The sequence below is a fragment of the Oncorhynchus gorbuscha genome, linkage group LG03, assembly GCF_021184085.1.
Source record: "Oncorhynchus gorbuscha isolate QuinsamMale2020 ecotype Even-year linkage group LG03, OgorEven_v1.0, whole genome shotgun sequence".
Taxonomy (NCBI): Eukaryota; Metazoa; Chordata; class Actinopteri; order Salmoniformes; family Salmonidae; genus Oncorhynchus; species Oncorhynchus gorbuscha.
This window is the reverse complement of record NC_060175.1, coordinates 83,031,485-83,056,546: the sequence shown is the minus strand read 5'-3', so window position 1 is coordinate 83,056,546 and position 25,062 is coordinate 83,031,485. Positions and strand designations below refer to the sequence as shown.

At 45.3% G+C, this 25,062-nt stretch overlaps 1 protein-coding gene across 6 annotated transcripts in view; it reads left to right on the top strand.

The window, feature by feature from the left end:
• The window catches only part of LOC124032063 (signal peptide, CUB and EGF-like domain-containing protein 3), a 125,310-nt gene that overhangs the window by 35,258 nt on the left and 64,990 nt on the right, over nucleotides 1–25,062 (top strand). For all 6 annotated transcript variants that reach the window (XM_046344097.1, XM_046344095.1, XM_046344100.1 and 3 more), the window contains exons 3-4: nucleotides 9,425–9,550; nucleotides 22,796–22,930. In XM_046344097.1, the coding sequence (XP_046200053.1) occupies nucleotides 9,425–9,550; nucleotides 22,796–22,930 (261 nt within the window). The remainder of the gene's footprint in view (nucleotides 1–9,424; nucleotides 9,551–22,795; nucleotides 22,931–25,062) is intronic.

Below are 25,062 nucleotides of genomic sequence, written 5' to 3'. Positions count from 1 at the left end.
GTCAAATATTAAATGAAGCAGTACATTTCCTACACATTTTAGAAAATAGAATTAAGATAGCGGATGAAACAGCAGCCAAAGGCCTCTGCCTGCCAATTGGTCAGAGATATTTCCACAGCCCAGGGATTCTTGTGACTCTAGTCTGTCAGACACAACCCTGTTTTTCTTTAGCAGGGAGCATTCAAAGCCTCTGGACCGTTATTTCCCTCCATTTTTATTAGTATTACTGCAGGACCAAATCACAATGTCATTTTTTTCCCCATTGCTATTATAATTCTTTCATTTATTTGACTGTGTTTGTCATTGCTCATTTCCTTCAGGTTATAAGGTATGCTTTTGAATTTAACGTTAAAAGGAAAATAAAAAACTGCCCATTTGAAAGGCTAATCTAAGGTGAGGACAGAGTAGGGAGCTGATTTCTGACAGTCTGTGCCTCTCTCTTCAATAGCAGCACATCTGTATAGACTCCTCCAGGCCCATTAAAACCATCAGTATCAGTGTAGTTGGCCATGAGCTGCCTTCCTCTCTAGGATTGACTGGGGTTAATAATTCTATTTATAATCATAGAAGGTAGAAGGTAGTGCAGTACAGTACAAGGCTGTTGGTCCTGCCCTGGTTTCTACACACTGAGTTGTTATTGACTTTGGTTTATACTAAGGACAGGAGGAGTGTGGCCTGAAATGAAATGTATGATCGTGATTTGGTTTTATTTTTTCATTTGAATTTAATCTCTTTGCCAATCATTAGTTTTCATTTCTGTATCAATAACTGTGATTATTGGTCTACTGTTAACGAATGCATTGACTCGTCATTTTCTTTCTCCTTCATTTTTATTACCTAATTCAAAGTACACTTTCATCAAATACAAACCTGACATTTTCTGTAAAAGGGTAAAAAAAAAAAAAAAAAAAATTGAACGAGTTCTACAATTTAACCAGTGTAGGTTTCAACTGCATTCAAAAGCTGCGCAAGTGGGGCAGGAGATGCAATACTGTAGTGGTGTTGATATGGTGTTCCTGAAAAAAACACCTTAAACCCTGGCAAAGCATGGGCTAATGGGTTGAATATGCTGAGCTAGAATTACATCCTTTGCTATCATAACATTTGACGCGTAGATCTCATGCTTGTGGGTTAAGAAGTGTGGAAATTGAGATATTAGGATAGCTGTTCAAATATACGGTCCCTGTGTTGCTTTTCAGTTCATTCTGAAACTGTACACACTAGAGGATTACTGGTAGTATACACTACATGCCAAGCGATTAGGCCTGACAGTCGTCGTTCCAATTCATCCCAAAGGTGTTCGATGGGGTTGAGGTCAAGGCTCTGTGCAGGCCAGTCAAGTTCTTCCACACTGATCTCAACAAACCATTTCGGTATGGATCTCGCTTTGTGCACGGGGGCATTGTCATGCTGAAACAGGAAAGGGCCTTCCCCAAACTGTTGCCAGAAAGTTGTAAGCACAGAATCATCCATTTATATTTATAAATAAGTATTATTTACCTCAAATCTGCAATCCTCCAAGAAGCTAGCCAGAAGCTAGCCAGAAACTCCAAGAAGCTAGCCAGAAGCTAGCCAGGAGCTAGCCAGAAACTAGCCCAGAAGCTAATCCAGAAGCTAATCAGAAGCTAGTTCAGAAGCTAGTTAGCTTCTTTACTGGCAAATGGTTAGTATTCAGCTAACCACGGTTTGTGGTCATCAGCTATCCTTTAGCTCGAAAAGCTATCGCCAGTTTTGTACGGTGCAGCACGGCTCGGAACGGACCAATTTTTCTCTCCATGTCCCTGGATTTCAACTGCTCTCTGGACATTCATACCCGGATCTCACAGCTAGCTAGCTGCTATCCGTGTGACTATCGGCTTTCGTCGATTCCGGAGCAAACATCAATTACTCCGGAGCTAGCCAGCTCCGTCAATCACTTCTGAGTTTCATCAATCACTCCTGGGCTGCAGTCACCTATCCGGACCCGTTTTACTGCCTACGCGGAGCCCCACCGGGCCTTCACAACTGGACTGCCGACGTTATCTACCCCAAGGAGATCCGGCTGGCTCCTCCGTCGCGACGTTACCTGAACGCCCATCTGCGGCCTGCTAACCGTTAGCTGTCTTACCGGCTGCTCTCAGAATAGACAATCGGACAATTTATTTATTTTTAATTATTATTATGTTTCTTCTTGGGCCTCTATAACTATATCTATTGTTTTTTTGTGTGTGTGATTTGGATTAATCCCCTATACCACACGGAACCCCACTAATCTACTGACGGAACGCAAGAGGTGGCTAACAACAGACCTCCATCCTATGCTAGCTTGCAACCGATGGCCTGGCTAGCTGTCTAAATCGCCGTGACCCCCAACCAACCTCTCCACTCACTGGACCCTTTTGATCACTCGACTAAGGATGCCTCTCCTTAATGTCAATATGTCTTGTCCATTGCTGTTCTGGTTAGTGTTTATTGGCTTATTTCACTGTAGAGCCTCTAGTCCTGCTCACTATACCTTATCCAACTTATTAGTTCCACCACCCACACATGCAATGACATCTCCTGGTTTCAATGATGTTTCTAGAGACAATATCTCTCTCTTCATCACTCAATACCTAGGTTTGCCTCCACTATATTCACATTCTACCATACCTTTGTCTGTACATTATACATTGATGCTATTTTATCGCCCCCAGAAACCTCCTTTTACTCTCTGTTCCAAACGTTCTAGACGACCAATTCTTATTGCTTTTAGCTGCACCCTTATTCTTCTCCTCCTATGTTCCTCTGGCGATGTAGAGGTGAATCCAGGCCCTGCAGTGCCTATCTCCACTCCTATTCCCCAGGCGCTCTCTTTTGATGACTTCTGTAACCGTAATAGCCTTGGTTTCATGCATGTTAACATTAGAAGCCTCCTCCCTAAGTTTGTTCTATTCACTGCTTTAGCACACTCTGCCAACCCGGATGTTCTAGCTGTGTCTGAATCCTGGCTTAGGAAGACCACCAAAAATTCAGAAATTTAAATTCCAAACTACAACCTTTTCAGACAAGATAGAACTGCCAAAGGGGGTGGTGTTGCAATCTACTGCAAAGATAGCCTGCAGAGTTCTGTCCTACTATCCAGGTCTGTACCCAAACAATTTGAACTTCTACTTTTAAAAATCCACCTCTCTAAAAACAAGTCTCTCACCGTTGCCGCCTGCTATAGACCACCCTCTGCCCCCAGCTGTGCTCTGGACACCATGTGTGAACTGATTGCCCCCCATCTATCTTCAGAGCTCGTGCTGCTAGGCGACCTAATCTTGAACATGCTTAACACCCCAGCCATCCTACAATCTAAACTTGATGCCCTCAATCTCACACAAATGATCAATGAACCTACAAGGTACCCCCCCAAAGCCTTAAACACGGGCACCCTCATAGATATCATCCAAACCAACTTCCCCTCTAAATACACCTCTGCTGTCTTCAACCAAGATCTCAGCGATCACTGCCTCATTGCCTGCATCCGTAATGGGTCAGCGGTCAAACGACCTCCACTCATCACTGAAAAACGCTCCCTGAAACACTTCAGCAAGCAGGCCTTTCTAATCGACCTGGCCGGGGTATCCTGGAAGGATATTGATCTCATCCCGTCAGTAGAGGATGCCTGGATATTATTCTTAAATGCCTTCCTAACCATCTTAAATAAACATGCCACATTCAAGAAATTTAGAACCAGGAACAGATATACCTCTTTGTTCTCCCCAGACCTGACTGCCCTTAACCAACACAAAAACATCCTATGGCGTTCTGCATTAGCATCGAACAGCCCCCGTGATATGCAGCTGTTCAGGGAAGCTAGAAACCGTTATACACAGGCAGTTAGAAAAGCCAAGGCTAGCTTTTTCAAGCAGAAATTTGCTTCCTGCAACACTAACTCAAAAAAGTTCTGGGACACTGTAAAGTCCATGGAGAATAAGAACACCTCCTCCCAGCTACCCACTGCACTGAAGATAGGAAACACTGTCACCACTGATAAATCCACCATAATTGAGAATTTCAATAAGCATTTTTCTACGGCTGGCCATGCTTTCCACCTGGCTACTCCTACCCCGGTCAACAGCACTGCACCCCCAACAGCAACTCGCCCAAGCCTTCCCAATTTCTCCTTCTCCCAAATCCATTCAGCTGATGTTCTGAAAGAGCTGAAAAATCTGGACCCCTACAAATCAGCCGGGCTAGATAATCTGGATCCTTTCTTTCTAAAATTATCTGCCGAAATTGTTGCCACCCCTATTACTAGCCTGTTCAACCTCTCTTTCGTGTCGTCTGAGATTCCCAAAGATTGGAAAGCAGCTGCGGTCATCCCCCTCTTCAAAGGGGGGGACACTCTTGACCCAAACTGCTACAGACCTATATATATCCTACCATGCCTTTCTAAGGTCTTCGAAAGCCAAGTCAACAAACAGATTACCGACCATTTTGAATCTCACCATACCTTCTCTGCTATGCAATCTGGTTTCAGAGCTGGTCATGGGTGGACCTCAGCCACGCTCAAGGTCCTAAACGTTATCTTAACCGCCATCGATAAGAAACATTACTGTGCAGCCATATTAATTGATCTGGCCAAGGCTTTCGACTCTGTCAATCACCACATCCTCATCGGCAGACTCGGCAGCCTTGGTTTCTCAAATGATTGCCTTGCCTGGTTCACCAACTACTTCTCTGACAGAGTTCAGTGTGTCAAATCGGAGGGTCTGCTGTCCGGACCTCTGGCAGTCTCTATGGGGGTTCCACAGGGTTCAATTCTTGGACCGACTCTCTTCTCTGTATACATCAATGAGGTCGCTCTTGCTGCTGGTGAGTCTCTGATCCACCTCTACACAGACGACACCATTCTGTATACTTCCGGCCCTTCTTTGGACACTGTGTTAACAACCCTCCAGGCAAGCTTCAATGCCATACAACTCTCCTTCCGTGGCCTCCAATTGCTCTTAAATACAAGTAAAACTAAATGCATGCTCTTCAACCGATCGCTACCTGCACCTACCCGCCTGTCCAACATCACTACTCTGGATGGCTCTGACTTAGAATACGTGGACAACTACAAATACTTAAACTCTACTTCCAGACCCATATCAAACATCTCCAATCCAAAGTTAAATCTAGAATTGGCTTCCTATTTCGCAACAAAGCATCCTTCACTCATGCTGCCAAACATACCCTTGTAAAATTGACCATCCTACCAATCCTCGACTTTGGCGATGTCATTTACAAAATAGCCTCCAATACCCTACTCAACAAATTGGGTGCAGTCTATCACAGTGCAATCCGTTTTGTCACCAAAGCCCCATATACTACCCACCATTGCGACCTGTATGCTCTCGTTGGCTGGCCCTCGCTTCATACTCATCGTGAAACCCACTGGCTCCATGTCATCTACAAGACCCTGCTAGGTAAAGTTCCCCCTTATCTCAGCTCGCTGGTCACCATAGCATCTCCCACCTGTAGCACACGCTCCAGCAGGTATATCTCTTTAGTCACGCCCAAAACCAATTCTTTCTTTGGCCGCCTCTCCTTCCAGTTCTCTGCTGCCAATGACTGGAACGAACTACAAAAATCTCTGAAACTGGAAACACTTATCTCCCTCACTAGCTTTAAGCACCAACTGTCAGAGCATCTTACAGATTACTGCACCTGTACATAGTCCACCTATAATTTAGCCCAAACAACTACCTCTTTCCCAACTGTATTTAATTAATTATTTTATTTTGCTCCTTTGCACCCCATTATTTTTATTTTTACTTTGCACATTCTTCCATTGCAAAACTACCATTCCAGTGTTTTACTTGCTATATTGTATTTACTTTGCCACCATGGCCTTTTTTGCCTTTACCTCCCTTCTCACCTCATTAGCGTTCTCCTGACATACGCCAAACCCAGATTTGTACATCGGATGCCAGATGGTGAAGCGTGATTCATCACTCCAGAGAGCACGTTTCCACTGCGGCGAGCTTCACACCACTCCAGCTGACGCTTGGCATTGCGCATGGTGATCATAGTCTTGTGTGCAGCTGTTCGGCCATGGAAACCCATTTCATGAAGCTCCCGAAGAACATGTTTTGTGCTGACATTGCTTCAAGAGGCAGTTAGGAACTCAGTAGAGTGTTGCAACCGAGGACAGACAATTTTTACATGCTACGAGCTTCAGCACTCACAGGTCCCGTTCTGTGAGCTTGTGTGGCCTACCACTTTGCGGCTGAGCCGTTGTTGCTCCTAGTCATTTCCACTCCACAATAACAGCGCTCTAGCAGGGCAGACATTTGATGAACTGACTTGTTCGAAAGGTGGCATCCTATGACGGTACCACGTTGAAAGTTACTGAGCTCTGTTAGCAACGGGTGTGGCTGAAATAGCCTGAGTCTGTCTATCATCTACTCTCTATCCCACATCAGGTACTAGATGAGGATTCTTTGTCTTGGAGGCTAAAGGCGATAATTTACCATACGATAACGGAGTTAATATCTGCAAAGACCTCATTATGATTGCAGAAACAATTTGATTTTAATGACGGACTCACTCACACACTAATGAACACAAGGGGAGACAGAGAGCTGGTTTCAAGCGCAGGGTGCAGCCGGTGTTTATTGCAAAGGACCACAGGAAGAGGCAGGTAGCTGTGTCCAGGGGCAGGCAGAAGGTCATGCACAGGTGGTCCAATTAGGCAACAGTACAGGCAGGGAAAAGGCTAGTAATGTAGTCCAAGAGATCAGGCAATAGGTAGATAACAGGAAATCCGATAGGCTAAAGTACAGGCAGGGAATAGGCAAAAGGTGTCGTGAGGCAGGCAAAAATGATCATACATGGGAGGAGTAAATCACAGGGAACCCCAGCGCTCCGAAAGACGTGTCACAAAACAAACAATACCTCACAGTGATGGGGTGCAAAGAACAGAACTAAATAGTGTGTGAAAATGACATACAGGTGTGTGAACAGGTGATTAGAATTCTGGTGATTAGGATCTGGAGAGTGAGCTGCATTCGGGGGATCTAGATGTTTGAGAGTGTGCTGGAAAGTGAGCTGCGTTCAGGCGATCTACATGTCTGCGGGTGTGAGTTGGAAGCAGACGTTACACACACCAGACACTCCTTTTCCCTCTCTCTCTCTCTCTCTCTCTCTCTCTCTCTCTCTCTCTCTCTCTCTCTCTCTCTCTCTCTCTCTCTCTCTCTCTCTCTCTCTCTCTCTCTCTCTCTCTCTCTCTCTCTCTCTCTCTCACACACACACACACACACATGCACGCACACACACACGCACGCACGCACGCACGCACGCACGCACGCACGCACGCACGCACGCACGCACGCACACACACACACACACACACACACACACACACACACACACACACACACACACACACACACACACACACACACACACACACACACACACCAAAGCACCCTGTAGATAATGCTTGCATATATACTGGATTGTATACTGCATATTTTTGCCTGTTTCTCTGCATGTTTAACCATGCAATAACACCAATGTTGAGCCTTCTGTATTCAACATTAGAATACCATTAACAAATGTAAGCATTCACCGACTGTTAAGCACAGGAACAGTATTTTTACCCTGCTACTATAGGTTCTTAGAATTCTGCTGAGAGAGGAGATAATTAAGGCAAACCAGGGAGAGAGGAGAATAAAACATATTCATGTGCTAGTTCTAGATATGGTACTTGCTGATGGGGCCTGACTCATGGTGTGTGGAGGGAACTTTGGTCCTTAGAGTGGTCTCAGGTGACGTGCTGCACCGAGACTCCTATTGGCAGGCTGGCAGACATGAGGCTGGCAAACACACCTTGGCAGGGCGCACCCTCTGTCTCAAGATGCCAGGGAGGATGTCAGGGAGAGCAGGGAACAGGAAACATGACAGGCTGGTTCAGAACCATTCTATCCACTCAATCTAGTCCATCAGCAGGGGAACCACTGCAGCTGCATTATGCCTCAGTGCCTCTTAGCAAAGTCCCCTGTCCAAGTCATCACAGAGACCTCTCTCTTTCTCTTTCATTCTCTCTTTCGCTCTCTTGATCTCTCTTTCTTTTCACCCCTAGAACATGATTTAGTTTTTATCTCACTGATATTGCCCGTTGAGTAAATCCACCTGTTTGGTAGGAATTTGATGGTGCTGCATTCATGAGTCAAATTGGTCTGTAACAGTCTGAACAATTGAGTTGGGTGGATAGAATCATTTTGATCTTGAGAAATGACAGTGTTGTGAACAAGAGGGAGGAAGCCTCCACTCATCGAGGGGATGAGATGCTCTTAGCCTGGGGTAGATGAGAGTGAGACTGGCATTAGTGTCTCCTGTGTGACATCATGGGATGGAGCAGCAGAGCGTTGTGATGGCAGGCAGCTCTGGGAGTTAGAGGGAGAGTGCACTGGTCCAGGCTCAGCCCATTGCTGTCAAGTCAAATCAAGCACTGAGGCAACTGTATCCGTCAGCTGCAAAGAGGAGCTGAACCACCCAGATTGTTGGCCCTAAACTGGCCAACAATCTCTCTATCTCTCTATCTCTCTCTCTCTCTCTCTCTCTCTCTCTCTCTCTCTCTCTCTCTCTCTCTCTCTCTCTCTCTCTCTCTCTCTCTCTCTCTCCCCCTCTCCTCTCTCTCTCTCTCTCTCTCTCTCTCTCTCTCTCTCTCTCTCTCTCTCTCTCTCTCTCTCTCTCTCTCTCTCTCTCTCTCTCTGTCTCTCTCTCTCTCTCTGTCTCTCTCTCCCTCTCCTCTGTCTCTCCCTCTGTCTCTCCCTCTCTCTCTCTCTCTCTCTCTCTCTCTCTCTCTCTCTCTCTCTCTCTCTCTCTCTCTCTCTCTCTCTCTCTCTCTCTCTCTCTCTCTCTCTCTCTCCCTCTGTCTCTCTCTCTTTGCCTCTCTCCTACCACTGAATCATATCTCAGCTGTTATCTCCCTGTCTTCAAGGACAAATTCACTTTCCCCATCCACAATTACTGTACCCTCTCTGCCTGCCTCTAAAGGTTGAGTCCTTTAGAGGCAGAACTTGACTTACTAATATTTGTAGTACATTACATATATCACATCAGGTCTTGTTTCATACCCATTTACTCCCATCACACCCACTCAATGATTCAGTCTATTCTCATGTGCATCTTTTTTTGTCTTCTGCTCTTGGATTTGTTGTGCTTATGCAGATTTCATGAGGGATACATGCAACATTTCTGACCTGAATGCAAACAATTGTTGAAATGAAATGCTCCTTAAACATGTCTTACAATTAGCAAAGTTTGTCATATCAATCTATGTTTCATTTGAACAACACCCTCTTAGGCTATATGCTGAGTGAAACCAAGGGTGGTGGGGTGCAGGTCAATCATTAACATCCCATAGTCCTGACCCATACCCTTTATTCATTTCATAACCTGTCCCTCTGTCTCTTCCTCCCTGCAGATTTAGACGAGTGTGCGAGTGAGTACAACGGTGGCTGTGTCCATGACTGCATCAACATCCCGGGGAACTACAGGTGCACATGCTATGACGGCTTCCGGCTGGCACACGACGGACACAACTGCCTTGGTGAGTGTGTGTGAGTGCTTCCTGGTGTGTGTTTGCTGATGAACAGATGTATGACCTTGTGTCCTTACAGTCATTTTCCTGGATAGCTCAAGGAGAGAACTATACTGAACAAATATATAAATGCAACATGTAAATATTGGTCCCATGTTTCATGAGCTGAAATAAAAGATCCCAGAAATGTTCCCAAATGCACAAAAAGGCTTATTTCTCTCATATTTTGTCCACTAATTTGTTTACATCCCTGTTAGTGAGCATTTCTCCTTTGCCAAAATAATCCATCCAACTGACAGATGTGGCATATCAACAAGCTGATTAAACAGCATCATCATTACCCAGGTGCAACGCTCTGAGGACAATAAAAGGCCACTCTAAAATGTACAGTTTTGTCACACACCACAATGCTACAGATGTCTCAAGTTTTGAGGGAGCATGCAATTGGCATGCTGACTGCAGAAATGTCCACCAGAGCTGTTGCCAGAATATTGAATGTTCATTTCTCTACCATAAGCCACCTCCAACGTCGTTTTAGAGAATTTGGCATTATGTCCAACCGGCCTCACAACCCACAGACCACGTGTAACCACGCCAGCCCAGGACTTCCACATCTGGCTTCGACATCTGCGGGATCATCTAAGGAATGGGGCCCAACCAGGGCTGCGCCCCTGCCCAGTCATGTGTAATCCATAGTTTAGGGCCTAATTTATTTATTTCAAATGACTATTTTCCTTCACTGAACTGTAACTCAGTAAAATCTTTGAAATTGTTGCACATAAGGTCCCTGAGTAGGAAATGCTTGGTTTCCTTTCAACGGTACATGTGCAAGTCTTAAATATTGAACTTGACATAATTCATGTTGTTGCATTAATGTATCTTCCAGACTGGATGTCTATCATACCTGAAAAAAGGGCTTTGAGGCTGGGATGATTTATTTGTCATGGCTAATGTGTGACTTTTAGACTACAACCACAGATAGAACAATGAGACAGATATTTCACCGGATGTATAAATGTGAAGCATCCGGTTGGCGTTTCCAGTCACTACCAAATATGGTGATGAGAGGAAGCCATGTGACCAACGGTGGGAGAAGAAGGAGCGAGATAGATTTTGGTCAGCATTCTGCAAAATTTCTCATCAATAAAACATTTGATCTCCATAGAGTTTTCTGTTTCCAAACTAGACTCTGTAATAAACAGAGTGAATTGCGTTTAGTAGACTTTACCCATTTCCATCGTTTGATTAGGAGAGCAAGCGCCAATTTAGTTGTTGCACACGCACACTTCCCAGGGTAGGCAATTCCCGAATGGAAATATGCAAATATGCTAGAACAAGCCAATAGGATCTCACTAGCTTGTGTTTGACTCTGCCCACTTTCTTGCTCGTTCTGCCCACTATGATTAATTTGCTCACATTAAAAAGACAGGGTCTATTTCATTTATTTATTTTACCTTTATTTTACTAGGCAAGTCAGTTAAGAACAAATTCTTATTTTCAATGACGGCCTAGGAACAGTGGGTTAACTGCCTGTTCAGGGGCAGAACGACAGATTTGTACCTTGTCAGCTCGGGGATTTGCACCTAGTCCAACACTCTAACCACTAGGCTACCCTGCCGCCCCTATCTTGGGTTAGTTGTGGAAATCTGTTCTACTACTGTAGTTCACTTCTGGTTTCCTGGTCCCACATAGCAGGTAGACTTTGCTCTCAAAACTTATTTTTTCCACATGCAAATAAAGCCTCCTGTTTTTTCAACAGGTCAGGGTAGTACTACAACAGTGTGCCATTCATATCAGCCCCATGGAGCACACCTTTAACTTAAAAGGTTACAGAATTAAGGGAAACTTGTTCTTCTCAGGTGCTAAACATAGCCACCCTCCCTTTTCCTCTCCCCCTCTATTCTTCTCTCCCTCTCTCCACAGTCTCCCACTCCCTTTACCCTCCCAACTCCCCTCTCCCTCCTCTCCCTCTCCCACAGGCTCCCTCTCCCTGCTCCAAAACCTCAAGCCAAACCTGGCTTCTCCTCAGACAGAAACATTGATTTGAACCTCCTCATGAAACATTTGAAACGTTTATGTTGTTTGTTGCTGTGTGTTGACCATGAATGAGAATAACTACTCTAATCTGTCATAGACAGGTTATGTGTTGACCATGAATGAGAATAACTACTCTAATCTGTCATAGACAGGTTATGTGTTGACCATGAATGAGAATAACTACTCTAATCTGTCATAGACAGGTTATGTGTTGACCATGAATGAGAATAACTACTCTAATCTGTCATAGACAGGTTATGTGTTGACCATGAATGAGAATAACTACTCTAATCTGTCATAGACAGGTTATGTGTTGACCATGAATGAGAATAACTAATCTAATCTGTCATAGACAGGTTATGTGTTGACCATGAATGAGAATAACTACTCTAATCTGTCATAGACAGGTTATGTGTTGACCATGAATGAGAATAACTAATCTAATCTGTCATAGACAGGTTATGTGTTGACCATGAATGAGAATAACTACTCTAATCTGTCATAGACAGGTTATGTGTTGACCATGAATGAGAATAACTACTCTAATCTGTCATAGACAGGTTATGTGTTGACCATGAATGAGAATAACTACTCTAATCTGTCATAGACAGGTTGTGTGTTGACAGATGTCTCTCTCTTCTCTGTAAATCATTGTCTCTCTGTATTATTGTCAGTTTACAAAATGCTTAATTGGTGTAGAATAGAGTGATTATGGGTTGGTGGGGAATGAAATCAGTGTATTCTTTCTAGCATGCTAACATGAACAGTAGATAAACTATTTATCAGCACTTAACCTACAACTTTACTTATCAACATCTGTGGGCGTTAAAAGTCAACAACCACTCATGTATGTTTCTCATGCCCTTAAAGAACTGAAAGTAGCTGAGTGTCTTTCACTCTCTTTCCTCTCTCTCTCTCTCTCTCTCTCTCTCTCTCTCTCTCTCTCTCTCTCTCTCTCTCTCTCTCTCTCTCTCTCTCTCTCTCTCTCTCTCTCTCTCTCTCTCTCTCTCTCTCTCTCTCTCTCTCTCTCCTAACTCAAAACAAGTGTACAGTCTGAAGCAGGGTTATTTTCCAAGTCATTTAGCATGGCCTATTTATTTGTGTGTGGATCATTTGCTATGCTGTGGATGAGCTCTTCCCTTGCATGCAGGTGTGTAACTGGAGTATCTGCGGTTGTAAGCCTGCTGCCTCTTCAGGCCAAGCTTCCATCAATCCCTTTGATATATTTCCCTCTGTCTTATCATCCATGCAATTGTTTTATGTGCAGGCAAACACACGCACAGACAAACACAAACACGCACGCAATCACGTACACAGAGATGTACACACCCTTGCATAAACGCACCCTTGCACATACTCACACACACACACATAGTTCTCTATTCAATTGTTTGTTTGTGTTGTGTGTGTGTGTGTGTGTTCATGTGAGGATGATTTGTTACGTGTGTATCATCCTATAAATATTCCTGCCATGGTTCTACTTCAGTGTTCTTCACAGATGACCTGTTGGCCAGCAGGCAGAGAAATCATCCAACTGACCCTGCTTTTTCTGTTTCCTCTCCCTCCCTCCCAGGTCTCTGCAGGTTTTCATGGATTTAGATGTATAACATTAGTCCTTGTCCTTCTGCATTACACATGGTGTCACTGGTATTACGCCGTAGTTAGTCCCCCCACAGATGTAAATAACAAGTGGATGAACCATCATTGAATCATTTGAATCGTTTGACCTCCCATAGAGACAGTGCAATAACACTGTTCAATGAAACAGATGTAACTTATTTTCCACGCATTCAACGATTAACAAATGTAAAGCATGTAATTAGCGCTGAACTACTCTGAGTGGGTAAGGCATTTTATGGTGCTGAAAAGGTTTCTCGTCTCCGAGCGCCAACTATTATTTCTCAGCAATTACCCTTGGAAAGAAAACCTTACACATCCCCGCTCCAGAATGCTAAGAGATTCATCCTTACCACAGAAACAGGGGAGGAAGAAGCATTGGTGGGGGTTTCATGTTACCTCTCAATTTCCTACAGGTTTAAGTGCTTTTAGACCCCTTCAATAAGATTACTTCTACTGGCCTGTAACTGGAGTGGCTGTGCAGCTGGTGCCCAAAGGAGATCAGACCTAATTGAGGCTCTGGCTAGTGGGTTGGAGAACAGACTGATACCTGGACAAGACAGGACAGATGTATCACTTTAATCAGTGAGTGATTCACCTGAACTGATCCTCCAAAGTTCACATAGAGCCAAGTCCCTTTTGCTCTTACCAACAGAAAAATGGACTGTTTAACACCTGAGGTTGATGATTCACATGCTTGGAATGGCTTTGATTCCCTCACTCCTCTACTATCCTGTTGCCCTCTCTCACATGGCTGTGGCCCTGGCACTTCCTCTCCTCTCCTCTCCTCTCCTCTCCTCTCCTCTCCTCTCCTCTCCTCTCCTCTCCTCTCCTCTCCTCTCCTCTCCTCTCCTCTCCTCTCCTCTCCTCTCCTCTCCTCTCCTCTCCTCTCCTCTCCTCTCCTCTCCTCTCCTCTCCTGTTGCCCTCTCTCACACTGCCCTGGTCCCTCCTCTCCTCTCCTGTTGCCCTCTGTCACACGGCCCTGGCCCTCCTCTCCTCTCCTGTTGCCCTCTCTCACACGGGCCTAGCCCTCCTCTCCTCTCCTGTTGCCCTCTGTCACACGGCTCTAGCCCCTCCTCTCCTGTTGCCCTCTGTCAGACAGCCCTAGCCCCTCCTCTCCTCTCCTGTTGCCATCTCTCACACGGTCCTGGTCTCTGCCAGCAGGGGTTGCTGTGTCTGCTAGTCAGGCCAGGGGCCAGGTTGGGCTAGGCAGGAGTCGCAAACGAGACGTCCTTCTGGCCCCCACCGACCGGCCAGCACCACATGACTTCTGGTAATTGGCTCTAGCGGTGTTAATGATGTTGGGCGGCAGTGGCAGGCGGCCGAGCCCTACACACCTCACAAAGACATCAGGAAGTCAGGAATTCAGGTGGAAGCAATGTGATGTCACAGCACAGTGAATCTGTGCATGTGGAGTAAGATGTCTCTGTGGGTCGCTGTATAATTTACCTCATGGTACGCTCTGTAGTCACTGATGTCTCGAGATCTCTATGACGAGGCACACTGTAGTGAAGAAGTGAAGCGGAAACAATGTTATTATATTCTTTATGAGCGAAATCACTTTTTTTAAAGGCCTTTACTGAATTACCACCACAAGTGCATAATGATGTCGGGAGAGAAGGACATTTTATGCTCTTAAAAAGTAGCCTATAGGATAATAATTGTTTTCTTTGAATTCAATTCAAAACACACATTCGCATAAGAATCAAAAGCAAATGCATGATGTCCAGTATTCCCCACTAAGGTACAAATGTCCCCACATTGATGAGCTATGTGGTTTCTTTTACATGGTTCTCTAGAACCCCGTTGGTACGGTCCATTGGAATTGCTCAAGTAGGGATATGTGGTGCCAAAAACTGTATCATTAACTTCTGTACAAGTACCCCCTGATGGATTTATAGCTACCAAACCACAAATCACATCTTTACTAACCTTTGGCCCCGGCAGAAAACCCTGTCTGTCTGTGTTCTCTGGAAGGAGAAGCACTGCATGGCTGCCCCTGTTCCTAACCTTCCATCACTTCCTCTCCATATCTCTCTCTCTCTAAATTCAATTCAAGTTGCTTTATTGGCATGGGAAACATATGTTTACATTGCCAAAGCAATTGAAATGGATCAACAAACGTGAAATAAACAATAAAAAGTGAACAGCAAATATTACATTCACACAAGTTCCAAAAGAATATAGACATTTCAAATGTTATATAATGTCTATATACAGTGTTTTAACGATGTGCAAATAAAGTTTTTTTTTAAAGTAAAATAAATCAACATAAATATGGGTTGTATTTACAAGGGTGTTTGTTCTTCACTGGGTCAACAGGTCTCAAATCTTGCTGCTGTTATTGCACACTGTGGTATTTCACCCAATAGATATGGGAGTTTATCAAAATTGGGTTTGTTTTCAAATTCATTGTGGCTCTGTGTAATCTTAGGGAAATATGTGTCTCTAATATGGTCATACATTTGGCAGGAGGTTAGGGAGTGCAGCTCAGTTTCCACCTAATTTTGTGGGCAGTGTGCACATAGCCTGTCTTCTCTTGAGAGCCAGGTCTGCCTGCGGCAACCTTTTTTAATCTCTCTCTCTCTCTCTCTCTCTCTCTCTCTCTCTCTCTCTCTCTCTCTCTCTCTCTCTCTCTCTCTCTCTCTCTCTCTCTCTCTCTCTCTCTCTCTCTCTCTCTCTCTCTCTCTCTCTCTCTCTCTCTCTCTCTCTCTCTCTCTCTCGCTCTCTCTCTCGCTCTCTCTCTCGCTCTCTCTCGCTCTCAGTCTCTCTCTCTGTCTCTGTCTCTGTCTCTCTCTCTCTCTCGCTCTCTCGCTCTCTCTCTTGCTCTCTCTCTCTTTCTCTCTCTTGCTCTCTCTCTCTATGCGGCTGCGTTTGCTTTGTTCTGTTGTCTCTCCCTGCTTCATTGGACAATGTGTTTCCTCTGGTTCTTCTTCAACACCATATGCAGCCATACACAGCTCCTCTTTCTGACCTAGGGTCAACTCCTCACTGATGTAACACTGAAACCCAACCTCTTTCTGACCTAGGGTCAACTCCTCACTGATGTAACACTGAAACCCAACCTCTTTCTGACCTAGGGTCAACTCCTCAATGATGTAACACTGAAACCAAACCTCTTTCTGACCTAGGGTCAACTCCTCACTGATGTAACACTGAAACCCAACCTCTTTCTGACCTAGGGTCAACTCCTCACTGATGTAACACTGAAACCCAACCTCTTTCTGACCTAGGGTCAACTCCTCAATGATGTAACACTGAAACCCAACCTCTTTCTGACCTAGGGTCAACTCCTCAATGATGTAACACTGAAACCCAACCTCTTTCTGACCTAGGGTCAACTCCTCAATGATGTAACACTGAAACCCAACCTCTTTCTGACCTAGGGTCAACTCCTCACTGATGTAACACTGAAACCCAACCACTTTCTGACCTAGGGTCAACTCCTCAATGATGTAACACTGAAACCCAACCTCTTTCTGACCTAGGGTCAACTCCTCACTGATGTAACACTGAAACCCAACCTCTTTCTGACATAGGGTCAACTCCTCAATGATGTAACACTGAAACCAAACCTCTTTCTGACCTAGGGTCAACTCCTCACTGATGTAACACTGAAACCCAACCTCTTTCTGACCTATGGTCAACTCCTCACTGATGTAACACTGAAACCCAACCTCTTTCTGACCTAGGGTCAACTCCTCAATGATGTAACACTGAAACCCAACCTCTTTCTGACCTAGGGTCAACTCCTCAATGATGTAACACTGAAACCCAACCTCTTTCTGACCTAGGGTCAACTCCTCAATGATGTAACACTGAAACCCAACCTCTTTCTGACCTAGGGTCAACTCCTCAATGATGTAACACTGAAACCCAACCTCTTTCTGACCTAGGGTCAACTCCTCAATGATGTAACACTGAAACCCAACCTCTTTCTGACCTAGGGTCAACTCCTCAATGATGTAACACTGAAACCCAACCTCTTTCTGACCTAGGGTCAACTCCTCAATGATGTAACACTGAAACTCAACCTCTTTCTGACCTAGGGTCAACTCCTCAATGATGTAACACTGAAACCCAACCTCTTTCTGACTTAGGGTCAACTCCTCACTGATGTAACACTGAAACCCAACCTCTTTCTGACCTAGGGTCAACTCCTCAATGATGTAACACTGAAACCCAACCTCTTTCTGACCTAGGGTCAACTCCTCAATGATGTAACACTGAAACCCAACCTCTTTCTGACCTAGGGTCAACTCCTCAATGATGTAACACTGAAACCCAACCTCTTTCTGACCTAGGGTCAACTCCTCACTGATGTAACACTTGATTATCCTCAGTCATCAATGGAGAGCATGAACTACTGTATAGTCAAAGTATTCACTGTTATTCTGTTTCAACCTCAAACCAAAGTTGTCTGCATGAAATGTCCTTATTCTCTCATGTGATAATACCATTCCCATGGCAACAGCCCTCTGACTAAGTGTTTTCTCCCCAATCTATTGTGACAGCTTTGAGCGATCGCTTGGTTGAGCCTGTACCTCTAATCCCCAGGGATCTTGTTCTAAGGCTGGCTAATCAAACTGCCAGGATTCCGCCTGATGTATTATTGACCAGGGGGCTGATGGGAAAGTCCAGTCATCAGAGAGCCTCACGTTGATTCACTCCATCCTCACTCTTTGAAGCATGCATCCTTTGATGCATCACTTTTAAGTGCTTTTGTTACACTTTAAATGGTACTGTAACATGACTAGATTCGGACAGATAGTGTTTTATTCTCTTCTGGACATAAGTAGATTACTTTACCCTCACTGTTCCCCTATGGTCATCATGTGGGTCAGTCTGTTGGCTATCTGAGAGGGAGCCCAGATAATGATGCATTGGTTAATCCCTCTACTCTCCTAGCATGGCCAAGAGGAAAGGCTATCACTCCTCTTGTTTGATTCAGGGGAAATCACAAAGTCTAGGCTCTTAGTAATAAACCTCCCCTCCACCATCTCTCCATTGCAGATGCAGATACCCAGAGCTATCTAGTCGGGTACCCTCCCAGTGCAATCAATTTGCTGTTGTTGTGACACACACAGATCAGGTTTGGGCATGGAGGCTTTCCACAGTCCAGGAGGTGGGGATGGAGGGTGGAGTGATGAGTTGCAAGGGAGGAGGAGGATTTGGGTTTGGTGTATTAGCTGGCTCCCGAAGAGGATATCAACACTCTCTTTCCCTCAGGATTGTTCTGCCCCATTCACCATGACATGAACAATTCCATCTGAGCCGACTGGCAGGGGAAAGTCAAGCCTGGGATTGGTCTTTAGGGATGTAAGCACCCAGCAGACAGCCAGCCGTCAGGCTGCACACGTCAGGGCCTCTTGTCTTCTTGGCACAAGCCTGTTCACCCCAAACACACATCCTGGGGTTTGTTTTTAAAATACTTCCAGACTTCTTTTGGAGGAACTGAGGAATACCATTTGGTATGACCAAAGCTCATTTTTCATTTATGGGATTACTGAGTGAGACAGTGGGAGTTCAGGCTCTCTGTATATATTTACCAAAAATCGTTACCTGAGCGACGAGCGCATCGTTGGAGGCTGGGTTTCAATCAAAGCAGCATTAGCGTTGTTTATATCGTGTTAGTATGACAACAAGCTGTTCCACTGAATTCAAATCTAAATACAGCCTAAGCAAAGCCTTGTTTGTTTTTGTGTGTTGTGGTCACGCTCGTCAGGGTTTAAATCCTCCTGAGTAAAAGTGACCTGAACAGACAACACTACACATTGTCTTAACCTAAGGAAGTGCATTGATTAAGCAACACAAAGTATCTCTAGTCTAGTAGCACTCCCACTTCTCTGAGTTCAGTTTCTCACCCACACAGCTAACCGCCAGAGAGCATGCGTGGCCTCAGGCAACACATCAACTTGTGCATCCTCCTGCTGACAAGTGCCTGATTAGTGCTGTGTGTTTGTTTACACGTGGCCAGTGTCTGTGTGCACTGAGTGCTCCTCTCAGAGTGGCTCGGCTCGGTTCAAACCTGGCGCCGTGGTCACCGTTCAGTGAAGAGGGTGGAAAGAGTCATGTCATTGAACTCCAGCAGCAATGGAGAGGAAAGAGGAAATCCTCTAATCCTGTTTAAAAGAGAAAGGATCTTGTTTTAATTTGGGACTATGCCCCTCCCTCCCTCCCTCCCTCCCTCCCATCTACCGATGCTCAGCGAAGCCAAAGGGATGTTTATCCTCATAATGTCTCCTTCACCTACCAGAGCAGCTCAGACAGCATGCCTCAGACTGGCCCTTACTGCTGCCTTATTAGGTAGCGTGTGTTTCTTAAACCCCTGTAAATGAAAAGCACAAATAGGGTGAATGGCCGGCCTCGGTCTCACCTCCTCATTTCTCTGGGATGTCTGCTCTGGTCTGGACCACAAAGACTTCTGTCTGTCTGCCTGTGTCTGCCTGCCAGCATGCCTGCCTGCCTGCCTTCGGGTCTGTCTGTCTGCCGGTTGTGTCTGTTGAAACACAAATCTTGGTCAGCACTGAGGAGGAGATACACATAGTTTTCTATTTTCCTCCTCAAAACTCTGGTGCTGGGTCAGCAAGAAATGCCCAGAGAGTCACTGAACCCTTTTAGAAAAAAGACGAACGCGTCTCCAGAATACGGCTTGAGGAGGTTCTGTAACTCAATCGCCATGTTTACACGGCTCCGAAGCTCAGCACAAGGCCAAATGTTATATATACAGTCAAGGCTATCTGAGAAACCAGCGGACATGGCTTCCGCAAACACAACCAATCTCTTAATCTTCCCATTTCCCCCTCTCCTCTTCGCAGCGAATTGAGGGATAGAAAGGAGAGATGTCTCATTTTTCTGAACTGAGGCAGCCCTTTTGACTTCATTAAGACGTTATTCCATCCTCTACAGATATTTTTTTAAATCCAAATAAATGAGCACTTCTCCTGGCCATGCCAGAATCCCTTTCCACTTGGAAATATTTGCTTTGGATGCCAGCCTTGCCCAGCACAAAACACGGGCAATTCATGGAGCTATTTTAACAGGAGAGATCTACTGACATGTGATTCCTCATTTGAAGGGATGAAGGAATCAGGAAATGAAGCCATCATTAATGCACTGGGGGTTTGGAAAGATATTTCCTTTTTGAGGCTGACTGCGTATTTGATGTGCATTTTTGCATGTCATGAGTGTATGTCTGTGTGTGTGTGTGTGTGTGTGTGTGTGTGTGTGTGTGTGTGTGTGTGTGTGTGTGTGTGTGTGTGTGTGTGTGTGTGTGTGTGTGTGTGTGTGTGTGTGTGTGTGTGTGTGTGTGTGTGTGTGTGTGTGTGTGTGTGTGTGTGTGTGTGTGTGTGTGTGTGTGTGTGTGTGTGTGTGCGCGCTCTCGTGTACACTCATACTTGTGTGTGAGCCCACTTGTGTTGGTGTGTGTATTTGGGCATATGTTTCATGGGGGTTGGTGTTTGGCTTTACAGTTTATCTGCAAAGGTGCAGCTGCAGGTTCCTTGCAGCTAAACTGATAGGTGTCACCTCTGCCAGTCTCCCTCTCTCTCACTGTGGAGAAAGACTCTGGCAAGTGGAGGTGGATTGCAGCTCTGCTTAAATGGAGCACATTACTCCACCACGAAATGACTCCAACTTCTTTAACCTTCATAGACCCTCCAGTCTGTCCTTATAACACTAAGTGTATTTAGCATCTCTTTTCAAGGATGCAGGGACAGACACGCCACCTGGATGGCAGTTGTGCTCAGGTTTTCCCAGTGGGCCTGAGTGACATGATGACATTGTTTTGAGAGGAGGGAGGCATCGGTGCTGATGGAGTGTGAGAACAGAGGACTAGACTTGTGGTCAGGCGGGTCACATGCCACTAACCCACTTAGCTGCCCCAGAGGGTTCTGTCTAGTCAGGTTCCACTTTGACATCACTCAGGAGTTTGAGGTGTATGTGTGTGTTTGTGTGTGTGTGTGTGTGTGTGTGTGTGTCTATGCATGTGTGTGTGCGTCTGTGTGTGAAAGAGAGGAGGACAGAGTGAAGTTTAATTTCTAACTATGCTGGGCTGAGAATCCCCCAGAAAGGAAACTTCATCCAGAGGCCTTCTCAGACTGGAAAAATAGGCAGACAATTAGTTTCACATGACAGTTTATTAAAAAAAGCCTTGTGTATACAGCAGATTATTGATGTGTCAAGCATGGGGATGGATAGGGTTCCAGGAACAGAGCACAGGTCTCCAGGGCAGGAGGAGGCCTAGAGTCAAGGCACTGTCACGTAAAAGGGATGCTGGGCTGGCTAGTAACATTACTAATATCTAATGACGGAGAGAGGTCTTTCCTTGGGAAAGAGGTCTTCTGACCTCAATGGGACTTCCTGGTTAAATAAAGGTTAAATAAAAATATACTGTATGTAATATTGTATGACACTGTGCAAGACCTTCCGCTTTATAAGGTTTTCTAAGATTAGTGGATGGCCCCAGAGGTCCCTAATTTGATACTGTTGAGTATTTATTCCGCACCATAAAATGGTGGCTTGAAGCTAAACATATAAAAGAGCTTACACCTGGTTGCACTTTGGTCCAATACCCCATGTAGTGACCTGTGAGCTCGGACGTTTTTAACAAGTTGTTAGTGAATAGATGTTGTCCTGTTACCACTGATTGGGTGTAGTCTCAGAACACTTCTAGTAATATCTTATAGAGAGTAAGAGGCACAATGAAGTCTCAGTGGGATTAAATGCTATGTCAGCACCTACTGTGTTAGAACCTACTCATTAGTCTAAGGCGCTATGCCCGGTGGCAAAGCATAGCCCCCGGAGATACCTCTGTACAGACTGCTGCTGTGTGCTGCACTTCAGTAGGCTTCAAGTGGCTCACCTCCCTCTCCTCCCCTCTCTACCCCTTCCTCCCTCTCCCCTCCCTCTCCCCTCCCTCCCTCACCTTCCCCTCCCTTTCCTCTCCCTCTTTTCTCTCCCTCTCCTCCCGCCTCCCTCCCCTCTCTCGTGACATTCCTTCATTGGAGGGGCTGACAGAGGCTCGTCATCGACAGGTATTCTGCCCCAGGTGGATCAGGTTACCACAGTTGCCAGGGGAGTGTGCTGCTCAGGCTTAGTGCTGCACAGTTGGAGGCTTTCAAACTGTGAGCCCTCCGCTCCGTCTTCTGCCACGCAAGATAACTGTGAACTGAGACATCAACTCTTCAGACGGCTTTAGACAACCCCCTCCTGGTTTCTCTTGACCATGTCTCATATCTCCACTCATGTTGTGACCTCTGCAGTCTACACTGCTGAAACCACTAAACCACTCCCCTGGTGCAATTGCATTAATATGCATGTTATTTTGCTCATCATTTTCCAGAAATTATAATGAACAACTGTGTTCTCCTGTGTCAACGCTTCCATGACAATAATCTTTCATTTTGTTATGTCGCTGTTACAGTATATCATCATATCTCGTTTAATTCAATAAAATCTAACTGACTGGGTGCAAAAAAGTAACTGCAGAGTAGATCCCTTACTCCAATTGACCATACTGGTTTATCTCCTTCTCCTCCTTCCTGGACCCATTTGTTTTCTATGATTGTAATGATTGTTCACTTCCTGTTTCATTGCAGATGTGGATGAGTGTTCAGAGGGGAATGGTGGATGTCAGCAGATCTGTGTGAACATGATGGGCAGTTACGAGTGTCGCTGCAGAGAAGGATTCTTCCTGAGCGACAACCAGCACACCTGCATCCAAAGGCCTAAAGGTTAGCCTTGCATCCTCAACACGCACACACACACACACACACACACACACACACACACACACACACACACACACACACACACACACACACACACACACACACACACACACACACACACACACACACACACACACACACACACACACACACACACACACACACACACACACACACACACACACACACACACACACACATACACACACACACACATACATACACACACACACACACACATACACACACACACGCATACACACACACATACACACACACACACACACACACACACGCATACACACATACACACACACATACACACACACACGCATACACACATACATACACACACACACACACACGCATACACACACACATACACACACACACGCATACACACACACATACACACACACACGCATACATACATACACACACACACACACACACACACACACACATACACACATACATACACACACACACGCATACACACACACATACAAACACACACAGACACGCATACACACACACATACACACACACACGCATACACACATACATACACACACGCACACATACATACACACACGCACACACACGCACACACACATATATACACACACACACACACGCATACACACATACATACACGCATATACACACACATACATACACACACACACACACAAGCATTCCAGCGAAGGGACTGCTCCAGACTTATGGTGCAGGAGAAGATACCAGTACGAGCTCATTAGTCCTGCTCTCTGACCTGAAGGTACCTAGTAAACTGCTGGGGTCATGACCTCATTATGGTCCCATTCAGGGGAAGTATCATTTACACTTCAGATGGTGCATTTTCATGAAGCCTTGTTTAAGCTTTACTACAAGTGAAAGGCTGTAGTCTGCATCTCAAGTTGCACCACATTCCCTATATAGTGTACTTCTTTTGATCAGGGCCCATAGGGCCCATAGAACTCTGGTCAAAAGTAGTGCACTATATAGGGAATAGGGTGCCATTTCGGACATATCACTACTGTAGCAATACTGCTGGTCTGCAGGTATGTCTTCTGTGACTGATCTGATATGATAGGGAATCAAACCGGGTCTTTGACAGCAGGATCCGCCCTAACAGGCCTGCCCTGCAGCAAAGGTGAACAAAGGTAACAGTATAAGTGCTTAGAAAACACCTGAGCTGTGAGGAAAGCTGTGTGTTGTTATTTTCTGTCCTTTTCAAATGAGACTGATCTTATCTGGCAGTCTGACAGCTTTTTTGAAACATGACTCTGCCAGTGGTATGAATGGCCTTGGGGTGGCTGAGAGAAAATAAACTATTAAATGTGTAGCCAGGAGCAGGAACAAGACTTGTTTATGGAGAATTCCTGTGGGATTGGGATGGATGTGTCAGAGAATGGAAGGTGGGGAGCCAATCTTATCATAGTCATACATAGACATACCTGTAGAGGAAGAAAAATAATGACTGCTCCCAATAACTTGACTGATAAGTACATTATCATGCTTTTAGTTTGGGTAGCATGTAAATTCATAAATAACAAGATTATTTCCACTGAATCATCCACCTGAATAAGGAAACCCCAATGTCTCTTTCACAAGGGAAACCTTGAATGCTGTTTTACTCTATTGTTCAATACCACTAAAACAGAAAAAAACTAGCCTCTATGATTTGAGTACGACAGTCGTTGAGGTCTCAGGGAAGGTGAAGTCACAGTGAGGCAGATTATCTACACCTGCAGCCGTTGTCTGCTCTCTGTCAGTTCTTTGTCTGCTCTCTGTCTGCTCCCAGTCTGCTCTCTGTCAGCTCTTTGTCTGCTCTCTGTCTGCTCCCAGTCTGCTCCCTGTCAGCTCTTTGTCTGCTCTCTGTCTGCTCCCAGTCTGCTCTCTGTCACCTCTTTGTCTGCTCTCTGTCTGCTCCCAGTCTGCTCTCTGTCAGCTCTTTGTCTGCTCTCTGTCTGCTCCCAGTCTGCTCCCTGTCAGCTCTTTGTCTGCTCTCTGTCTGCTCCCAGTCTGCTCTCTGTCACCTCTTTGTCTGCTCTCTGTCTACTCCCAGTCTGCTCTCTGTCACCTCTTTGTCTGCTCTCTGTCTGCTCCCAGTCTGCTCACTGTCAGCTCTT